This window comes from Struthio camelus, chromosome 2 (assembly GCF_040807025.1).
Source record: "Struthio camelus isolate bStrCam1 chromosome 2, bStrCam1.hap1, whole genome shotgun sequence".
Lineage (NCBI taxonomy): Eukaryota > Metazoa > Chordata > Aves > Struthioniformes > Struthionidae > Struthio > Struthio camelus.
Window position 1 is genome coordinate 30,132,618 of NC_090943.1, and position 21,382 is coordinate 30,153,999.

The 21,382-nt window shown below is 37.5% G+C and overlaps 1 protein-coding gene across 14 annotated transcripts in view; it reads right to left on the bottom strand.

Annotated features, from left to right (window-relative positions):
• The window catches only part of ICA1 (islet cell autoantigen 1), a 72,023-nt gene that overhangs the window by 22,536 nt on the left and 28,105 nt on the right, over positions 1-21,382 (bottom strand). For all 14 annotated transcript variants that reach the window (XM_068934942.1, XM_068934941.1, XM_068934949.1 and 11 more), the window contains 2 exons: positions 1,219-1,344; positions 925-1,023 (listed from right to left, as the gene is read on the bottom strand). In XM_068934942.1, the coding sequence (XP_068791043.1) occupies positions 925-1,023; positions 1,219-1,344 (225 nt within the window). The remainder of the gene's footprint in view (positions 1-924; positions 1,024-1,218; positions 1,345-21,382) is intronic.

Below are 21,382 nucleotides of genomic sequence, written 5' to 3' on the forward strand. Positions count from 1 at the left end.
AGACTGAGTTGTCTCTCCAAGCAATCAGCACTGTGCTGCAAGCTGTTCATTCTTTGCTTTTCTTCTGCTGATAATCCTGCCGTAAGACCTTCTCCAGATTAAAATGTTGTTTTTCTCTCATGCAACTAGAATCAGCCAATCACATCCTTACTAGGTTGCACAAAATAGCTACAGGACAAAAGCATCGGGGGGTAACTGCAAAGTTACCATTTTTTCACTGCTTCCCCATTTCTTTAATGAATCTCCAATTGCAACGGGTAAAGCAAACTCTTACGCAGGCGCAGTGCTGAGTGCTTATTTTCAGATACTTGGCTAAACTCTGAACTCACAGTTCAGTCAGATATTGCACATGTTCCATACTCAAAGTTTATAAAAGAGTCACCAAATACTACTAGTCAAGTAAAATAATGTTTTCCAGAGCTGTTAAGAGGTAGAAAGTCTGAGTACTCCAACATAGGTGTGGTACTCCTAAGCATCTATATACTTATATTCAGTTTGATAAGGTCTTCTTAAAGAGGGGCAGTTTTTAAAAACAAATGCAAAATCAAAACAGTATTAATTCATTTGGGAGATTTTGGAGAGCAATAGAAATCCTTAATTCTACTGGACTGCACTATTCTTCAGGATCAAACAAACACAACCCTAGCTAGCACTTAAACATATAATTAAATGAAGCCTTGAATAATGACTTCTTCTGAAATAGGTCCTTAATCACTGCACTCTACATGCAGTCTTTAATCCCACCGGACGGAAATGCATTTGACACACAACCTATATTGCAAAGAAAAAAAATACCAGGGATAAAATAGCCACTGTGGGACAATCTATGGCAAGTACACAAAATACGAATGTGTGCTTTCTACATAGTTGCATGGTCTCTTACTTTTATCACTGATTAAACAAACATATCTATATATTCCTTACCTTTAACATAGTGAATTCATATGGCTGATAACCTTTGAAACTTTCATGGATAGCTGCCATGGTGTGTGAGGTTTTTTCCCAAAAATGAAGAAGCGTTGTCTATAACAGAAGGGTAAAATTTCAATACAATGTTAGCTTAAACATCAAGCTGCTTTTAATGCAAGTTTTACCCCACTCCCCCATTATTAGTTTTATTAATAGTTGTGTTGTATCTGCATATTGTCATAGTAACCTCTTTTGAAAATGTATATTAACAGGAAATCTTTCTTCTGAAGGTCAACGTTTTTTGGATACCTGATATGTTGTTAATACATGAGAAAGGAGGTTGCATCTGCTTGCTCCCAAAAGATCCACTTTTTGGCAAACATCAGTCTTCAGTTTGTCAAAGTTGAGTTTTGCGTGCCGTACTTGAGCTTGAACCTTCAAACAAAGGGACAATTGTTTATGTTGTGATACAATGTTTTTCATTTTCCTATTGCAACTTCATCAAAAAGCAAACTAATAAAACTTTTAAGAAAATCAGACAATTGAACAGTCTCACTTAAAAATTTATACATAAGTTTACTATAGCATCAGTCTCACAGAAATCAAGATGTGGCAGGCTAGAATATACTAGAATAAAGTTCTTACTATTGTCTATATTCTGCATTACTATTCTTACAGCATATTCAGTGAAGAAACTTTGTTTTCTCTCCTCGGTACCCAAGATGGATAAAGTATTAAAAATATACTGAGAAGATAATAATTGGACAGCATACTCATTTTGGTGTCTTTTTATAGAAATACTAATTTAAAGTCTGATCAACAAATCTGGAACTCTGTGCTTACTACATAATATATGTGCACACAGAGACATCTACACGCAGCTATAATAAGAAAGAAATTACACCGGCAAACTAAAATCATCGATCTGCAGCTCTTGTTCACAGTACAGCACTGCAATAACTTTGAACTACTACAAAAAGTTATCTCATTGAAGTTTTTCTCATAAAATAGAGTGCTTTTCCTATTTATTCCTACTTTAAGAAAAATAGGAAGGTCCCCTTTCTTACAGGCAAATAGGCAAACAATTTCAGTTTCAAAGCCTTTTACAGTTTTCAGGTTATTCTTTTACCACCTGTTAGATATATACGGGACATAGTCTATTAAACACATTTGACAACAAGATTAGTAATCTCATTGTCAGATATCAGTGAAGAAAGCTTTGTGGTGTTTTGCACCCAGGATGCCCCATTTTTATGGCATTTATGAAATATTATATTAACAGAAAAATTTGCATACAGCTCTTTCTAGTTTTCTTCCAAGAAAACAGGAAACAATCAAAACACAAAATCTGATGATTTTCCTACACTCTTTCACAGTTAGAATAAGAAGTTACACAAAAAAACTTTCACGGTGAAAAATCACCATCGAATGCACATTAAATATGTTTTTTTTACTTGCCTAACTCAACAGAAACTACACATATTTTGTTCAAAATACACAGACTCAATAAGTGAAGATCCAACAGACTTGGGTGCCCCTGGTCCTTCAGGAGTGAATCCAGAACAGTGCGGTAAATACTTGTGCTCCCTGTACCATACGCACAGATACCTACCTCAGAACGCAACGCACAAGAGTAGGGTTATCGTATTTCTAACCTAGCTCTCCCAAACTCATGTATAGTGTATGTGAATTTCAACTAGGCAGAAAAACAGCAAAAGATCCGCATCACAAATTCTTTAGAGGACCTACTCATACAAATTGTGGCAATGTCTGGGGTTGCTGGGTGCATGGCGACTCTTTTTCACCGAAATCATCAGATCAGCTGTGCATAAATAATACAGTAGAGTGGCACAAGTCATAGGTCTGAGGTCTCTGTAAGGAATGACCTACCATAATTCAAAAGTGCTGACAAATGCAGCATCTCACAGGTGAGATTTTGAATGTGGAAAAAGATGACACGTTTAGGAAGACTTGCTTTTTTTTTTTTTTTTTAAATAAAAAATATCAGTGATATTCTACCTTTTTAAAATAGATTGTGTTTAGTGCATTCATCTAGAAGGGGAAGTCTTGCATTTCAGTTCCTATTCTCAGGCTACTTCTACATTTTACACAAATCAATTAACGAATCCTGAGTTCCAGTAATAACAACTAAATCCTAAATTTCTCCTAACCTGATCCAGTACTCTAACCAGCAGACTTCAGTATCTTAGCGACTACTTGTGCTATTGTTACTGCACACTGGAAGAGCTTCAGACCGAGAGGGGTGTCCACTGCTAGGAGAGTTCTTTGGTTGTTAGGATACGTTTTGGTGAGGTCGAGACAGATCTGAACTCCCTCAGAAAGGAGGAAGTTGCAATCATGACTTCCACTCTTTAGGTAAGTATTATGAATGCTAAGCTACAATATCAAAGGAAGGACCAACGACTGCCAGATATTCCCCTACAAGTCACCCTATTTTGTGAAAAGCCTTAACCAGTCAGAACTACACTGGCATGCTCTGAGAGTGTCCTGTAATTTGGGATCTTGACTTTGGGATCCCTTGACTTCACACTGCTTCTTTTAACTTGTCGCTCTCGGCCTGGCTGAAGCATGAGCAGCATGCTATTTGTGCTAGGAGAATACTGACCACATGCAGAAATTTCTAGTCAAAACAGCGGGCAGGTAGAGAGCTTATGTGCCTCCAAGATTAGGCAGCAACAGAGAAGGATGTGAGTAGTGGTAGAAGGCGTGAGGAGGTTTGGATTGCAGTACTGGATAACACACCTTTGTCCTGCATCATGTCCTCAAATCCCTTTTTTGCTTTAGCTCTCTCTGAGTGCCTGGGAACATGGATGTAGAACTTTCTGTCTAAAGAGAAGAATTGTAGGGAAAATCATAAGCCTGTGCAAAAAAGAACTTCTAATTGAAGCCCAAACATGAGATTAAGGACATCTTTTGCCAAGAAGAATTGCTACAACAGGAAGGTATTTAAATAAGATATGTTGTAGGGCTTTGAGAAACCCAGAGAGACTTAAGACCAAATTCTGATCTCAATTATACCTAGGTAAAGGACTAAATTCTCATCTCAGTTATAGCCATGAAAATCCAGAGACTCTACTGATGTCAGTGGAATTGCATCAAGTATAAAACTATACTTTACTTTGGTGCCCCTGAGATCAGAATCTCTTTCCTATTCTGTATATGAAATATGTTTTGTGAAAACACAGAAAAAATAACTGTGATTTTGCATACTTATAGTCCAAGAGAACAAAGAATGTTAGTTCTAGGCAATCTAAATACGGGGTCAGACTGCAATTTGGGTCTTCCCAAATGTACCTTATGTCTCAAATTCATTGGAAGAAAAAAAATCCATAAAACAAAAAACCTGCAAAGGTTTACAGCTGAATGAAAGTCTAGAAAACTTCCACAGAAAATATTATTTCCTTTGTAGCATGTATCACTACTTTCTGCAAGGTAGGATCTTCTAGCGTACAGCCTTTGGGGAGATTTAGCATAAAACAATGTAACATTCATCTTAACGTGCAGTTTTAACTAGTTTCTAGTTAAAAACTAGAACATTTATAAAGAGAAAAAGATGATCCACTCGACCTAATGCGGAATATAAGCCTATACGTTTGATATGTCAATACAGACGATTAAAATACTCAATGCAGTGCTCTGTTACCAAATGCCTCGCATTTCTTTTGCCAATCAGGGAAGAAACAATACTATGAGAACTATTAAATTAATGATGTTATTCAGGATTTTGATATACTGAAAGTATAAGTACTGCTAAGTCGTACTCTCTGTTTTACAGCAGCAGTGCAGGATAGCCGAGAAAGAACACTGAATAATACATCGGTATTCTCTTTTGCCTTTTATGTGAGCCTATAAAAGCATTTTCAATCCAAATTATTATTAAACATCTTTTAAGATTACTCGTAGCTTCAGGAATTAAGTTTAAAACCTTTATGCTTACAAATCATAATCTATTTAATACCACACAAGCGATCAGATTGAACCTTTGGTTTTCTACTCAAAGGGAAGCTGATGTAACACATACTAATCTTCTCCTTTCTCTGCATTTACTCTCCAAGACATGACGGGCAAAAAGGATCATCCAGTGTGGACTCAGCCCTACAAATTCTTATGCATATATTTAACTTCATTAAAGCTAAACATACAACATTTCATCAAAATTCTGGTCCGAAAGGAGTGTCAGGATCCTAGCGGCTGCTAAGAGAACTGCGCTGATCCAAACGTGACAAACATTTTACAGTGAAAGAGGCAGCATCTAAGCACCTGGACAACGCAGTTTCTAGTTTCACTCTACAGCTTTGTAGTTTATGTTGTACAAGAAAATTTCATCATGGTACAGCTGACAAAAAAGGCTACTGCTCTCAATCTTCTTCCTTTTCCTAGCAGCAACCTGGAGAAACTACTTTTAATTCCCCAAATGCAAATATCAAAATACTATACTTAAGGGACAGAATTCTTTAAAGACAGCACATACTAAAACACAAATGTGGAAAGTAGTATCTTATCAAATCAATAGCTTAAATAACTATAAGAAGCCAGATAAAACTGAAATGGTTTTAAAAGACAATAAATTAATGTTAAGATCCTAAGTCCTGGGGCATTGAAAGTCAGACTTTGGTATGCTTGATTGTAAGGGCCAATACTTGCAAACTCAGGTTCCTAAACCCATATGCAAACAGAAAAGTCCCTGTCTTCAAGGGTGCTAACATCAAAAAAACGTCCAGGCCCGATCAAAAAAACCTGTTCAGTGCTTTTAGTAACTGAAATACGGATGCATCATGTATTTTCAAGGAATGTTTATGTCCTCTCTAATATTTCTGTGTTATTACTTCCTTTTAGTCTAAAATCAAATGCACAATTCATTTTCAGTAGTAGCCCAATTTCAGGGACGATTCAGCTAGTGAAGTGCCATCTCCAAAATGAACTTTTGTGGGATAAACGGCACTAACTCGTTTTATATACAGTATATTTTTGTCTCAGCATTTCCAGTATAGAAGCAGAAACCGATGCTTCCCATTTAATTTGTCACCCAACTTCTCACTTACTCCATCTGAAAAGCATGCATGGTGTGTGCATAGGGTGGGAGGGGGTTAAATACATTAGGAGGGAAAAAATGCCTGGAATATAGCAAATCTTCCTATTAGGGGTGCTGCATAAACTCTACCAACAGGCGAAATCAGCAAAAATCTCTGCATTAAATAAGCATAGTACCTTCTGGCAAAGATAATCATAGTAAAGACTACACGAAACTCAAATGCAAACTGAGTAGATTGTACTTGGAGGACAAACTGTTTATCAGATGCTGCAGAAAGCAGAAGGAACCAGATTCTCAGTTCCTGCAAAACTGAAATAACCACACTAAAGCTATGGAGTTATGACACGGAGCAGCCATTATGCTTTTACACTGACGTATACAAGTATTCACTGATTTTTTTGTGATTCAAGAGTCATGCCTGCTAGTCTAAGAACAGAAAAGATAGTGGCTTTTATGCAAAATAATGCCTGAAATAAAACAGCTCCATACGCAATGTAAGGACTTCCAGAGTCTTGCGCAGTACTTAACCTGATTCCAGTATGTTTGGTATGTTCTACATTTTGCCAGCTATACTTTGACTCAGCTATTCCTTCGCCTTCAAATAGGATTTGTTGCATCTATTAAGCTCTGTTCCAAGAAGTGGTAGGGATAACACATAAGAGCAATGGTTAAAGATGAGGTAGGACACTTTTGTTTGCATAGGTTAGGCCTGGTTATCAAAATATTTTTTTATGATCTGATCAGAAACATTGATAAAAATCCATTTTAGGAGGTAAAATTTATGAAGTGAGACACCTAAAAAGGAAAGATATCTGGATAGTACAATAGCTCCAAATAAAATCTCTCTGGTTTGAAGCTCAGCAGATGTATGTCATATTTGTTCAAGAAATAAAACTTCACTCTTGAAAGAGACCAATATGAATTTAAATAACCTAGAAGAGAGTGCATAACAAGTTCCAACGATGCATTTCTCAAGTTTACCATTTTGGACTGAATTATGACTGTGCTTGTGCACACATCCCCATGCACCTCACCCTATTAAATGTGATTGAGCAAATTTGCAATCATGTCACAATTCATACAAAGGACTTAATTACCATTGTCTGTCTGCCTTTCTTACTCTTGAAAGCAACAAAAGTATAATCTGCCTTTTTGCCATAAAAGGACAACAGAGAAGACAAATTTGAAGTAAGCATTTCCCTATATTGAAAAGGCAAACTCCAGACACGTCTGTTGTATGGACAGTCTTCTTACTTCTATTCCTATGCAGGATTTGCAGAGTGGAATTGTTACCCACGATTCAAATTCCCAGTCACTACAGCAGTATGGCCAAAAAAAAAAAAAAAAAAAGGCATAAGAAAAGCAATACTATGCCATTCTATAAGAGACTATCAAAAATGCAGCTTCATATGGATTAGTGTTACAGTAGCAGCATTTCACTGTTATTTACTGGGATCAGGTTAGACATCGGAACAATCATGTTTCTCTGCCAAACAACTAGATCTGAAAAATTAACTGTCTACAAACAGAACAATCATAAAGTCTTCATCACACACTGGTAAAAGTTTTGTTTTTCCTTTAATTCACAATAATTTTTATTTCTAGTCAGAAAAATGAAATCTCCATGACTTCAACGTGCATTTTAGTCTACTTATACTACGACAAAACTAACTAGAGAAAAACAAACTAGTAAAACATCACACTATAATTGACATCTTATCCCTCCAATTGCAGCAGCTATTCACGCAAACTTTATCATTGACATCAGCAACATTTCAGCTATTTTGTCTTACTGTATTTGAACTGTATGAGCTTAGAATAGCTCTTACACTTAGTTTTTCTTCTCATAAAATGAGATTATTTATTCAAAAACAGGATTTTTATCTACCTCCGTAATCAGAATATGAAAAACAACAGCTGTAATAATTTTAATTCACACATAAGAACAATAGCCTGTGATGATAATTCACATTTTCATTGGAGTATGTGAATATTCCCTCTAATTTCAATGCTATTGCTCATTATTATCATTAAACTTTTGCACTGTGGCAGTTACCAAAGGCTTCAACGGAACTGGGTCCCATTGTACTAGATATTGAAAAGCACTGAATAAATTACTGACCTGTTCGAGAGCTATGGAATATGTAAGTACAGGCCTAAGTGTTTTTTCCTCTAGCATTAAGTGCAGATGACACCCCTGCTAGCACAGGTCCAGCACCACAACCCCCAGCAAGGAGCACCACGCACCTGCACAGTAGCCCTGAGCTGGGATTTTCCTGGCTGTCTCCCAAGTCGCAGAGACGCGCACTTGGCAGCTCAGGCTGAGCACAAAATGCAGGAAGTTGGAAAAAGCTCAAGGTCCTTCACAAGGTAGCAGCCATTTTTTCTGTTTTCCAAAGTATAACAACCAAACATCCCTATTCTGTGAGCATGATTACAGTAATGAAGAGCCTATGCTACTCCTCATTTATAGAGCGTCGTTTTCTGAAAGCTCCACTGCATTACGTGCACGGGCACACACGCTCTCAGGTCTACTACAAACTTTTCCACTGAGACCCCTACCAGCTAAACAGCATTAGAGCTGGCACTGCGTGACCATACAACACGTTCATGTGAACTTCAGCCTACAGCTGTGCTCCTGATGCGAGTATTATGACAGTTTGAAGGGTTTTTTTTTTCTGATTACATTGATTCATAATAAAAATATAAACATACCCTAGTGCGCAGGTGTGAAGGTAAGACTGAACTCTTCTACTTAAAATTCCAGATTTTGAGGGGTGCTCTTGCACATTGTACATCATCACATTCTCATGGGCAAGGCCACAAGACCTTTAAACTCCTTCCTCCATTCTCTTTCTGCCCTTCTCAGCAAGGGGTAATAAAGATGTTATAACCATGAGAATATTTGTGTACCACACACGGATTTTATGGCAGAATTAAGTTTCATATGGACACTTCACACCGACACACGATAGCTTTGACACAACAAACAGCAACTGATAACGCAATGAAGTTTCTAAGGTCCATGAAATTAATAGAAATAAAAGAAGGCTTTTTGTGTTCTGGTCCATCTGTGTCCGTACACTGTACGCTAGGCTATAGAATAATTGTTTTTTTCTTTTTTCTTTTTTAATGAAGAAACTAATCATATTCTGCCAGCTCTTCTGCTTGTAACATACCACACTGCCTCGTGGCATTGAATAAATCATAATTTGAAAAAAAGAATTTTCAGGAGCTTTTTAGGAAGCCATATACAAAGAACCTCTCTTTGCAAAGTTACATCACTTAGAATCTAAACTATATATGCATAGATTTTTTTTTTTTTTTCAAACATTAGAGTGTCATCTCCCAGAATGGAATAGAACAACCTGAAAAACTCTTAAGGATGGATGAAAACATTTGGTATTTTACATCCATTAGTAATTACGACTTTAAATATCATATCCACCTGGAAAACAAAGTAATCAGGTGATAAGGAAAGCTTAATATATTTGTGTTGGAACAATTTTTCACAGTTTTTAAAATACTTCAGATTTCTTATTACTTTTACTAAAACCAATACTTTTAAGAAATATTGCAATTTTATGATACTATTTAAGGTAAAATATATTGATACTTCATTTACCTTTTTTGGAACTTTAAAAGCACTTCATTAAAACCATCCAGATATTTGTGGGTAACAAACTTTCAAAATCCAGGAAGCACCAAAAAGGAGCCGTTATTTTCTGTGATTCTGTGATTTTCAATACAAAAATTGCAGGGCCCACAGCAATTTGTTGAGAAGGACCATTGTAACTCCCAAAGTCGTCTTTAAAACTGCAGTCACTATTTTGGCTCAAATTTTTGCCAGAATTTTTTCCTCATACATAACAGAATTCCTGTCCCTTTGGTCACTCATACCTGATCCAACTTTGGGGATCTCTGTAGGCTTTCTAGAAAAGTCTTCCTAGGTAGAGGCCATGTACTTGGATAGAGAGTTTAAGACCAGAACAGATCATTAAATTTACATCGCAAAATACTACTCCTGTAAATGACTTCCAGAAAGACTTCACAGGTAGAATCCATCTGCCTCGCTCGGATGTTGACATCTACATTGTTACCCTGAGATCATTTTTAGTTGATGCAGAACTGACAAACATAAACACTCGACTTTACAGTTTGATTCATGTCACCGTAAAAGTGCCTGTTTCTCTCCACTGACTATAAAGGGAGTCTTTGGTGACTAGATTAAGTGCAGACAGCTACAACCACTGATGTCTGAAGTTAGGGGTGATGAATCCTAAGCAGAAGGACGTCCGTAAAATAACCCACTTCCTTCACTGCTAAAAATAACCTCAACTATTTAAATGTGCACCTTTTTTCTGTTTGAATTAATCTAGCATGAGCTTCCAAGTAACGACTTCATAAACTTCTGATGAGTAGACCAGAGAGCCTTTCAGTATCTGGTATTTTCTCTCTCTGCAGCAACGCACATACCATGGTCAACTCAACTCTCCATTTTCTCTTTGACAAATGAGACAGATTGACCCAGAAACATCTAATCTTCTGTAATTTCCCATTGTCCTCTAATTACCTCTTGTCCTGTTCTATATTCTCTCTCCAGTTTTTCAAACTAGACACGTGGGTTGCTATCTATACTGACACAGACTGTATCAGTTTCCTAGCGACTCCTGCCACTGGCTGACAGCTAAGATACTTAGTTTTTTACAGAAAGCCTTGACAAAAACTATTGCAGAAACCTTGCACGTACAGCAGCAGAGCTGCTATTAGCAATCTGCCACCTGAGGGGAGAAAAGAAGTGAATATATAGGACAGATGAATTTGCTCCCAACTTCAGAACTCAAACATATGCTGTTATATTGTTAATATCGCCAATCACTGGACGTGCTGCCATTGTGCTGGGGATACAAATATATCCCAGATAAGCCACTACTTCCATTCTCTGTTCTCTTGTTTGACTACGGAGCTTTTCTTTTTTCCTGCATATGTAGTTTTGTTCTAATTTATATCCCTGTCCTTAACCTCTAAGTATTCTTGGTCAGATGCAATCCTTTTCCTTCCTGTTTTCAAATCCATGTCACCTGTCAATGCCTTCTCTTGTGGCAAGCTACATGGGGGAAAGACAAAGTCACACTAAAAAGCAAAGCGCTCAGTGAACATTGCTTTATTTTTTTTCCTTTAACAGGAATATAAAAATTCAAAATAACAAAAGATGTTACTAAGTACATTCTCAGATAGTTACTGCTATTTTTAAATCCCAAGAGAGGAATTAAAAAAAAATATTGTATTTACAAAACAGCCAGGTCATGGACATGTACCATCACTTCTCTGTGGATTTTATTCAGAGGGATATGAAATTTGCTCTTTGTGTCACATTTATGTCAAACTTCCCTCTTAAGTTTTTCAGTATTCAGCCTGTAAAAACTTTATTGCCTTGAGTCCATTGGCTCACATGCCACGTAACTTCAGCTTGGCCGCAATGACTAAGCTGCGGTCATTACTGCTTACTTCATAACCACGGACAGTCGGCAGATGTGAGCAAATTTCTGACCCCTGTGAGGATGCAAGATTATGGCTGGCTTGAATATTCTTCCTTTTCTTTAAAAACAAAGGAGCTTCTACCATCTTCTTGATATAATCAGTGAAACTGAAGCCTGCCAAATAGCTCTCCCTTTCTCCTTTATGCAAACCCATGTATCTTACTCCTTTTTCTCTGTTCCTTTTTCCACCTCCTAACTTCCTTCCAGGCCCTGTGCTGACTCCTGCTGTTTCACTCTGTACCTTTTCCAACTCTCGTGTCTGCTTAGAGATGGGGAAAAAATAGAACCTCCTCACATGTTATGCAGGTGATGCCATGAATATTAAACAGTGACATGAAGATGTTTTTTCTATATATATATATATATATCTCCTCCGCCCATAGCCAGCTTGGATCTGCAAGAGCATATCAGCTCAGGCTTAGCATTGGAGGAAAAAAGCTGTATTACTCTGGAAGAAAAAGGCAGGAGAGCACAAATTATATGATCACAGATGTAAAATAATTTTTGTTAAAAGAAAGATAGATTAGGATTGCTCAGCCCAGAAAATATATGACTGAGGAGTATGACAGAAGTCCATTAGACCATGCACGTAAAAGCTAGAAAAGACCATACCTTGTCCAACACAAGAACTAGAGGGCATCGCACAGAACTAACAGTTTGAACTCAATACAAAAACACAGTGGATCCTCACATAACACCCGCATTAGCAGGCGAACTCTTATGGAAAAAAGAGCCCACTAAGTGTTATGATGCCTCCACTGGTCAGGATATTGTTAGAAGATCTCACCACATATTTTCCCTATGCAACTCCCTGGGTTTCTGCCACTGGTCACTAACAAAGGCAGGAGATGGATTAAAAGGACTTTTATTTGACCTACCATGTTCATCCTTAAGAACGGGTAACCCTATGGTATGTTCCCAGGTCAAGGAGAGTGTGTAAGCAAGGTACAGTGCTGGACACAGACGGGCTCTGTGTCATCTCATGGTGCTGCTGAAAGCTGTTTTGTGATGTGTTCTATGATATAAGGCAGCACAGACACATTAAATCAGCTTTTACAAAAAGCTAGCAATTTCTTTCTTAGTGCTGTAACGCCTGTATAATAGCAGACTTTCCATTATTAAAATTCAAAACCACGTTGAATTACAGAATTTTATAACTTTTAACAGGGTTCCTTTTCAAGTGCCAGGGTGTATTCAAGTGTTGCCTATGCCCAGACCTGCCTAAATAATAGAAAGCATGTAGAAATGCCTCCATATACTGTTACTGTATGACAGCATGCAAACTTTGCATTCACACAAATTCATTCACGGGGAGAGGTGTGTGTGCACAATTTTCAGATGCTACAGCACTTCTGTACATCATAACTGCAGTGCAGAGAGAATTCCAGACCTCGATATTTTACTTTCGCAACATTTTGTACCCTCATAGGCAGAGATCTATTTCTGTACTAAGACTTAGGTTTGAAGTTTGAAAACAGATTGCCAAAACCTACAGAATCCACCTGTACAGGCCTAGCTTAGCTTCCAGCGTCCATTGCCCAAGCATGCAGGCAGTACTCTTCTCTGCCTGTACAAGTCCTAGAGGATTAACTGCTGAGCAAAATTTTTCTCATAACACTTAAGAGGAGAGTGGTATACTGAACCATGTTCAGTATCTTCTGGAAAAACGTATATAGCTAGCTGACTTTCTTAAAAATAGAGAAGAGTGGGGGAAAAATAGCAGTCTTCTAAAAATAAACATTGCTAGAATAGCTCTACGACTGGGTTAGACACTTTACTTGGACCAGGTCCATCAACTAACGGTATTCTAAATTCAGATGCCAAAAGTCTTCCTGTTATTCAATCGACTTAGCACTGTAATTGAAGACATCTCAAGAGAATGAGGTTTTTCTCCTTGTCTAATTGTTCAACTTGAATTTGACATCTTTTCCTTCCTACTACTGTGGTAGTGCTGAGATCTACATTCAAGTGTATCTTGCAAATGACACAGTTGCAAAAATGTTGTTATAGCCAAATCATATTTCTCTGAGATTTAAACTGTCTGTCCCAAGTAACAGTGTGCTAAATACCAACTTTCTGAACAACTGCCATGCAGCAATATGGATATACTTTCTCCTCCGTTACTAAAAAATAGTCTCGTCCCTTTCCAGGAAGAAAAAAAGAAGCTCAACGGTGCAGCCCAATAGCACAGAAAACCTCTCAAGTGTTTTTTGTCAGGAGTTACCAGGAATTAAGGCGACACATTCCTTCTTCCTGATTTCTGCCTCTCTACCATGGCCCAGTGCAGGCAGACATGGTGTGTCGTTCGGGGAGAGAGCAGCCTCTGTAGAATCTTTTCCATTTATGCAACAGCTGGATGCAGCCTTGGTCAAAGTTACATTTCTGAGCACAATCCAGCAAGTTCAGCCAGCCAAAAAACCAGACAACAAAATCTGTAGCTTTAAGCCTCACAACAGCTTTCACAAATAGAGCAGTACAGCACAATTCTAGAATATGAATCCAATTGCTCTAGTAGCAAACCAGTTCATTGCAATGAAACATACACAGGAAAACGCACAGGTAATACAGTATGCCACCCTAAAAAAAAAGAATTGTATCAAATACAGGATGCAAACAGCTCTCAAATCTCAAGATGTCAGGGCTTTCTATAACTCCAACCACTACTTACTATAAAATAAAGGAAACTTTGTCAAATGTAAGGAGCTAGAAGCAACAACAGTAGCATTCTTCAGTTTGTCAAAAAGAAGCTGCAGGTCATTATTGAAATTAGTATCATAGCATATTAATTAATTAAAATTAAGGTCATAGCATAATCATACACCAGAAATCAGGCAAAGTAAAAAAGGTTACTGAGTCACACCACCCTGTAAGATTCAGAAGCCTCCAGGCCCTCTGTCGCAGAAAAGAAGGAGAGGTATGTTAGCTTTCCACAGTTTAACTAAACTGTTTTAAAAATGACTGTGAATTAAACAGATGCTAAGCTTATTTGCACATGACTTATTTCAAATTAAGGGTTGTTTACTTGAATTTAAGCTGTGAAAAATACATTTTTAAGCTAAACACTATATGCTATTCTCAAAACAGCAAATATTTACACAGAATTTTGCACCAATTAAGCTACATTTAGGCTCCACCTTTCAGAAGAGTAACATATCCATATAGCCATACATCTTCCCAGGAAAATGGGTTGTATTTTTTTTTTTTTTGCCTTTACCTTTCCAAAAATCTTCTCCTACTTTCCAAATGAACAGCACTGTGCTCCTTACGTGTTACCTATAAACTTCCCTGTTTCCTACCTGTGCAGAAGGAAATCAACTCCAGATGAGTATGTTGGCATTGCTAGAGCCTGAGCTCAGCAGCTTTGGTCCAGGTAGCTGTAGTTTTTGCTCCAGGTGAGGATACAGGCTGGTAACTATTTCAGTTGGGAAGCAGCGAGCAGCAGACAGCAGCTGCATCCTAGCCAAGACCAGTGCTGGCTGTATGAGGTTTCTCCTCTATTTCATTCCAGCACAAAGTCAATCTACTTATGGTCAATCTGTTTAACTTTGAACTGGATCAAAGGAGAAGTCATACAGTCAAATACCTGATTCAGCTGAGAGCGAGAATACAAGCAGTGTCTCCTTGTAACTCATTCACAGTCGGCAAATGCAACTTGCCCTGGTGATCTGGTATTCGTGGCACAAAAAGGCTTTAATAACCTAGGAAAAAAACTAGAAAAGCAGCACTGTGGATAGACTACAAGACGGGCACACACCCAGGGCAACTACACAGGGCAGCCAAACCGAAACGCACAGCCTTAACTGGGCAGAACATACCCGGTCCGACAAGACTGGTAGAAAGTCTAACTTTTGCATTATTGTAATTCTTGGCCTGCTACAATTTTGTACACCCACATCCTTCCTTTAAGCCTTTTGTTTGTTGCACAGGGAAGATAGACTTTGCTTTAATTCTTTCGGCAAAAACAGCGTCACTCAAATCTCTCACTTCACCAGGCCAAGTCCTTGTCAAACCTGTGACAGGAATAATTTCCAGACCAAGAAAGGTCTTTACAGGAATAAACTGTGTATAAAGTCAGCTTTACCCCTCAAAGCTTATACCGTCTGAATATTCTTTGATCAACAGCCAATATAGAACACAATTTCCTCAAGCAATTACAAAGGAAAGGTTTCTCATAGTAATTTTACTCATTTTTACAGCTCTGATCAATAGGCACATTATTTTACAAAGGGAACAATTATGAAATAACAATTTAAATGAAGGGAAGGAAACAAATAGATAGCTTCTAACTTTGCTAACAGTAGGTCAGCTCTTTCTACTTTAAGCCTTGATACATGCCTCAACTTTCTGTTTGTAACAAGTTTCAGTATTACTCAAACTCAGGATGTGTGCTATACTAGTTTGAAAGAAAAAAATTGATGCTAATACAAACCTTGAAGCAATGACATACAAACAAAATAATTAACAATGGTTCTATTCTTTTGACCAGGAGTCTGCTAAATTGCAAATAATAAGACAACATTCATCTATAACATTGTTTCAAAGTTTTGGGATAGATCTTTATTAGGAGCCCTAAATGTTATTCTAATAATAAGCATGCATCTGTCAGCCTGCAATTTACCACAGCAGCATGCTTCGACACATACTATTCTAAACTACAAATGGGTGCACATTTTTGTGCGTGAACATATGCCTTCTTTAGGTAAGAGTTTGGTTCTGATAACTCAGAACATCACCTCAAAAGACTACGAGGGAGTTGATAAAATCCAACAGCTCTTTGCACAGATGCATCTAACTTGATATAGTCTGAAAACAAGAGTCACGTTCTGTTAATATGATGAAAGTCTAGGCAATGCCAAAAATGGTTGTAAACGTTCACGTATGCACAAAGATTTGTAGCAAGAAGTAGGTCAACCAAAATAGACAGAAAAAGCAGAGAAATAAGCTTTCAGGTATGCAAGATTTTCTTCAGCTCTAAACCTGTACTTAGTGGTAAGAGAACTGAGAAATGCTCTGAGTTTATCAGAGATTTTTTTTATTGTGCTGATCATGTCAGACAACTTGAGAGCGAGGGTGGCTGTCACACTAAGGGGTTGTTGGCAAGGGGAAAGCAATTAGGCAATTAGCCCCCACAGCACAAAAAAAGACAGGTAATTACTACTACTTGAACACTGAAAGACCAGCTGAAGGGACGATGTAGAGAAAAGTGCAGCATGCCACCACACCAATCTCTGCTATGCCCAGATTATCTAGTAATTACACAGTTCCATTTCCAGCTCATTTATTGAGGAGATTTTGGAGATCATCTCGAATCCTTTAGCTACAATGTCGTCATAGTTAGAAAATGTCATTTTAATTTTTCATCTCTCTGCGTCCAAATTAAATTCTTCAGGGCAGAGGTGAGCCTGTTATGTGACTCTGGGACCCTCTTGGATGGAGGGCTGGAGCGGGGGGTGAATAAACTGGAATAGTAAAGGGATGAGAACAGCTCCTCAGCACTTTCGCTGAGGAACAGTCAGCTGGCCTGCGAGGTCTTGCAAGTGGGAAGAATGACTGCATGCTTGAGAGAGGTGGATGTAGGAAGTGCTGGGGAAGGCCGTTTTCAGAGATGCTGCAAATCCTAGCAGCGTTAGTGCGACACCTACACTCCATCACTTGAAGCAAGATGACCAGGGTGACCAAGGTGCCTTAAATATTTAGTTCCTGGGTGCTGAGTCTCCCAAGCACAAAGCCACATTGTCCACAGTACTAATGCACGAATAGAACTTCTACATTTGAGTTTTACGTTTTTACTCTCCTTTTAACCTCCTTCTGCACAGAACATGAAATGATGTCCACTAAAGCAAGATTCACTGGTAACACAATGTCTGCTGTACGTAATCCTGTGCACTGTTATTACTCCAGCTTGACAGTGATAAACACACCTAAGTTATGACATTACTTGCCCTCATTATGCTGTTAAACAGAAAAATAAATACATAAGGGCTAATTAGGGTTTTCTGGTTAGCGTTTAATGAACCAATAAATACATCTATTTTCCTCACAATAATTTTTTATATATATATTTTTTTTTTTCAGACAAAAATTCAGGAAGATTTTACATAATACATAAAAACAACAACAACAACATCTTTCTGTAGTGCTCTTCAGACTTCACATTATGCTATCATAGAAGAAACAACAACAAGACATTTGAAACCTAAACAGGCTTCAGACAGAATATCCCTAAACCAGAAATGAAATGGCAAGTTAGCTTACATATTTTTTCTTGTCAGAAGGGTACGTTTTTTCTTTGTTAAATGGTATCTTCAATTTGGTGTTATTAAGTGAAAGTGGAAAAAACAAATATAGTACCTTCATAATCATTCAAATCCTATACGGCATATAAGTGAACAGCAAAGGCCTTGTGAAGCAGAAGGACTACATTATGAACGTGCCCAGGCATTTTAGGCAAGCCTAAGAAAGAATTCCTGGGCAGTGGCGACCACAGAAAAACTTGGTTCTCTTGTGTAAACAATGTTTTCCTCAACAGCTGTATTCCCCTTCCTGTTTATTCTTCTCTCCTGCAGAATACTCTTGGTTTGGTCACATCTGTATCTCATTTATTTTTTTAAAAATATTTCTTTAGCTATCCTCCTAGCCTTTTCAGATTGTTAAGGCTGAGGGAATTTTCCAAACCTCATTTGTCCTCTCACAACTTATTTTGTTTACATTTTTACACTTCATTTAGGCTCTGAACTCACAAAATGATATGGACGGGTTAGGGGAGGGGCCTTGCCCTCCCGGACCAGTTTGCAGAATCAGAGTCTCCATGATGGAGCGCTGGAAACTGATTAGGCAATCATCATTTCTTTCTGATTTTAAGATCTGAATACAGCAGAATAATTAAGCGAAAATAGTGTTTGGTTGCATCATTTTTTAAATCTAAAGATTACATTTAATGGTAACGTATTTCTACAATTATTAGACCTCAACAATTGCTGGAACCTAAAGTTTGTCACAACATATATGAGAGTGTATTTTTAATACCAGGGCTTAAAGTCCCCTGGTATTAAAGTCCAAATTTCATGCAATAATTATTAGCACTACTGTTTGTTTAAATCAATTACTTACGTTTTTTTGGATTATTTGCCGTATCCTGGTGAAACAAGGCAAGTTCTTTTAATTATATAACGAGCAATTGTTACAATTGTGTGTTTGCCTCTTCTTGAGATAAACCTAAATCTGAAATTGCAGAACAGTTCAACCTCGTCCACCTTTTTTGCATTTCAGCTAAGTTATGAGAAACAAGGTCTTTCAAAACTATATTGTATCTGTAGCCTAGGACTTAGTTTTATTCTATTTTACAGCCATTTTTGCTGGGTATCATTTCAAACTCTTTTTTCTTAAAAATAATTGAAGAGATGATGAGGAATCTCTCAAGGGCAAGCAACAGTCTCTGGAAGCAAGTATATTCAACAAGCAGTACATCCTAAGATGATGTAATCTGTTCCATGAAGCTCGATTCTATTTTTAAGTATAGCATCCTTTTATTATGCTTTTGAAAGGGCATCTCTATCACACATTGTTACTTTGCTTTTAACCCACTAACAAGTATCAGTGATACTTAATACACTTGAAATGGCTTCAGAAAACTATTGATTTTATGTAACTGTCTACACTGATACTTACAAATAGTACTTAAAAATGTAATTTAAGATTATACGACTATAAAATGCTTATATTATGGAGAACATTTCTGCTTGAGGACATGCTGTCAAAAAAGGTGTACCTTTTATAATTTTGTCTTAAAACGCTTGAGCACTTTGTATGCAAAGCATCCTGAATTGTTTGGTTTCTCCACTTAATGTTACTGAATTTGACTTTGGAGAACCTGGAAAAAAACATTACAGCTGCACAGAGGCAATATTCTCAGCACTGAAACTCCATCTGCCTTTACAAGGAGAGACAATAACGACAAAGCAAAAAACTATGATTTCTTACAAAGAGCACTTATTTTGGTTTTTCAATATCATGGTTTCCAGGTAAATCATTCTTATGTATAGACTCACAGATTTAACACCTCCAGAATCATACATTTTCAGATTGAACAATACTTTAAAAAGTTAAAAAGAAATGATTTTCTTATCGCTGTTCCCTATCAGAATGAAACCCAATATACTCTTGGCAGCACAGGCATGCCACAACAAGCGATAGATGTAAATGTTGCTTAACAGCATACTCTTATAATATGACGATCTCTCTACTGTCACCTTGCTACATGAGGATGTGGGTCTTTGAGGATAGAGAGACAGTGTCTTACTAATTTTAGAGTACACCGCTACTTGCAGCAAATATTACTGGGTCTCCTGGACTCTTAGCTATTAATCTAATGAGAATCAGCAAACAGATTGGGGTGGGGTTTTTTTTGTTTTGTTGTTGTTTCAAGGGAAGATTCTGAAACAAGAGTGATGAAGACGGATTGTGACAGATTGGATGGAGAGTGATAAGATTTTGCCATCTCACACTCCTGATAGGCATTATGAAAGCCAGCATTATTTTTCACATCATAGCGCCACAAAAAGCTTGTATCTAACGTGTGGTCTCATATAATGCTCATAGTGCTCTCATAATGCTACTCATAGGTCTCTTGGATGTCCCTAGGGAGCAACAACCATCTTCCACTCTTAGGCTGCTCTCACACATGCAAAGGCCTACTTTTTTTGTCACCTAAAAGCAAAGGCACTTTTAAATTTCCAGATGAACTTAACCTTGGAAGTTAATGTGAAAGTATTACCTAAGGAGAATTGGAGATGATTGATATCTACAATTTTTTTTTTTTTTTTTTTAAATCAAAGCTGGTAATCAGTGAATAACATAGCTGGCTGTACACATGAATCACTGACAACGCTATTTGTAACTATGGCAGCTGAAAGTGTATTGATTATCCCACTGTGACTGCAAAGGCCATGGACATTTTTCTTTAAGATGTTGGTATACTTTACTGCTTGGAAAACCAAAAAACTTTCCTGCTCATCATCTGCAGATGTAATTAGCATTAGTACCTTTTCTGGTCGAGCTTTTTAATAAAACTAGGACAACACCAATCTCCACAAGACTTCTAAGAGTGCCTTTCTCAACTGAATTCCATTTATTAGATGTACCAAAAAACTTGGAAAATACATTACAAATGCACAATTTTGTCCTGGCACAAAAACAGTTTAGTTGATCTTGAAGGTATTTTCCATCCTTATTTTCTATGATTCTCTGAACTTTGTTTAGAGTCTCATAGCCAGTTTTCTAAATTCCCGAGAGCACTTATTATTCTAGCCAATATAAATTCATTTTTCCAGTAATCTTTCGTAAGGAACTGCAACAAACACTTTGTACAAAATCCAGATTAATTACATTTAGTGCATTTTTTCTACTAATTCAATAAATTAATTTAAAAATGCTATTCTGCGGTGTGATTTATAAACCTATGTTGTTTACTACTTTTCATTTTGTTAACCTCTAAATGCCTAGAAATTTTTTAATTATTTTACCAGGACCTGAAATTAGGTTTAAAAGGATGGTGACTGCCAAGTCTCTTCTTATTTCAAAGATTAGAGTCATATTTGTTTTTTCTCCCTCCCTATTTTTTTTTCCATTTCCTCAGATCTCCGCGAGTTTTCAAATTTAACGAACAATTAAAAAATGCACGAGCATATTTCAACAGTGCCTTCTGGTTTGTAGGGCTGTTTGCAGCTGTGATGCTAAAGAATAGGTGAGCGGAAGGTGAGCAGCAGGCAATAACACAGTACAGCCTCTTCACCAATCACAAGAGACAAAGTGCACTCATACCAGGCAGTGCTAATAGACAAGAGAGGGAGGAGGGGAACACGGCCTCCTAAGCCTTCTCTGC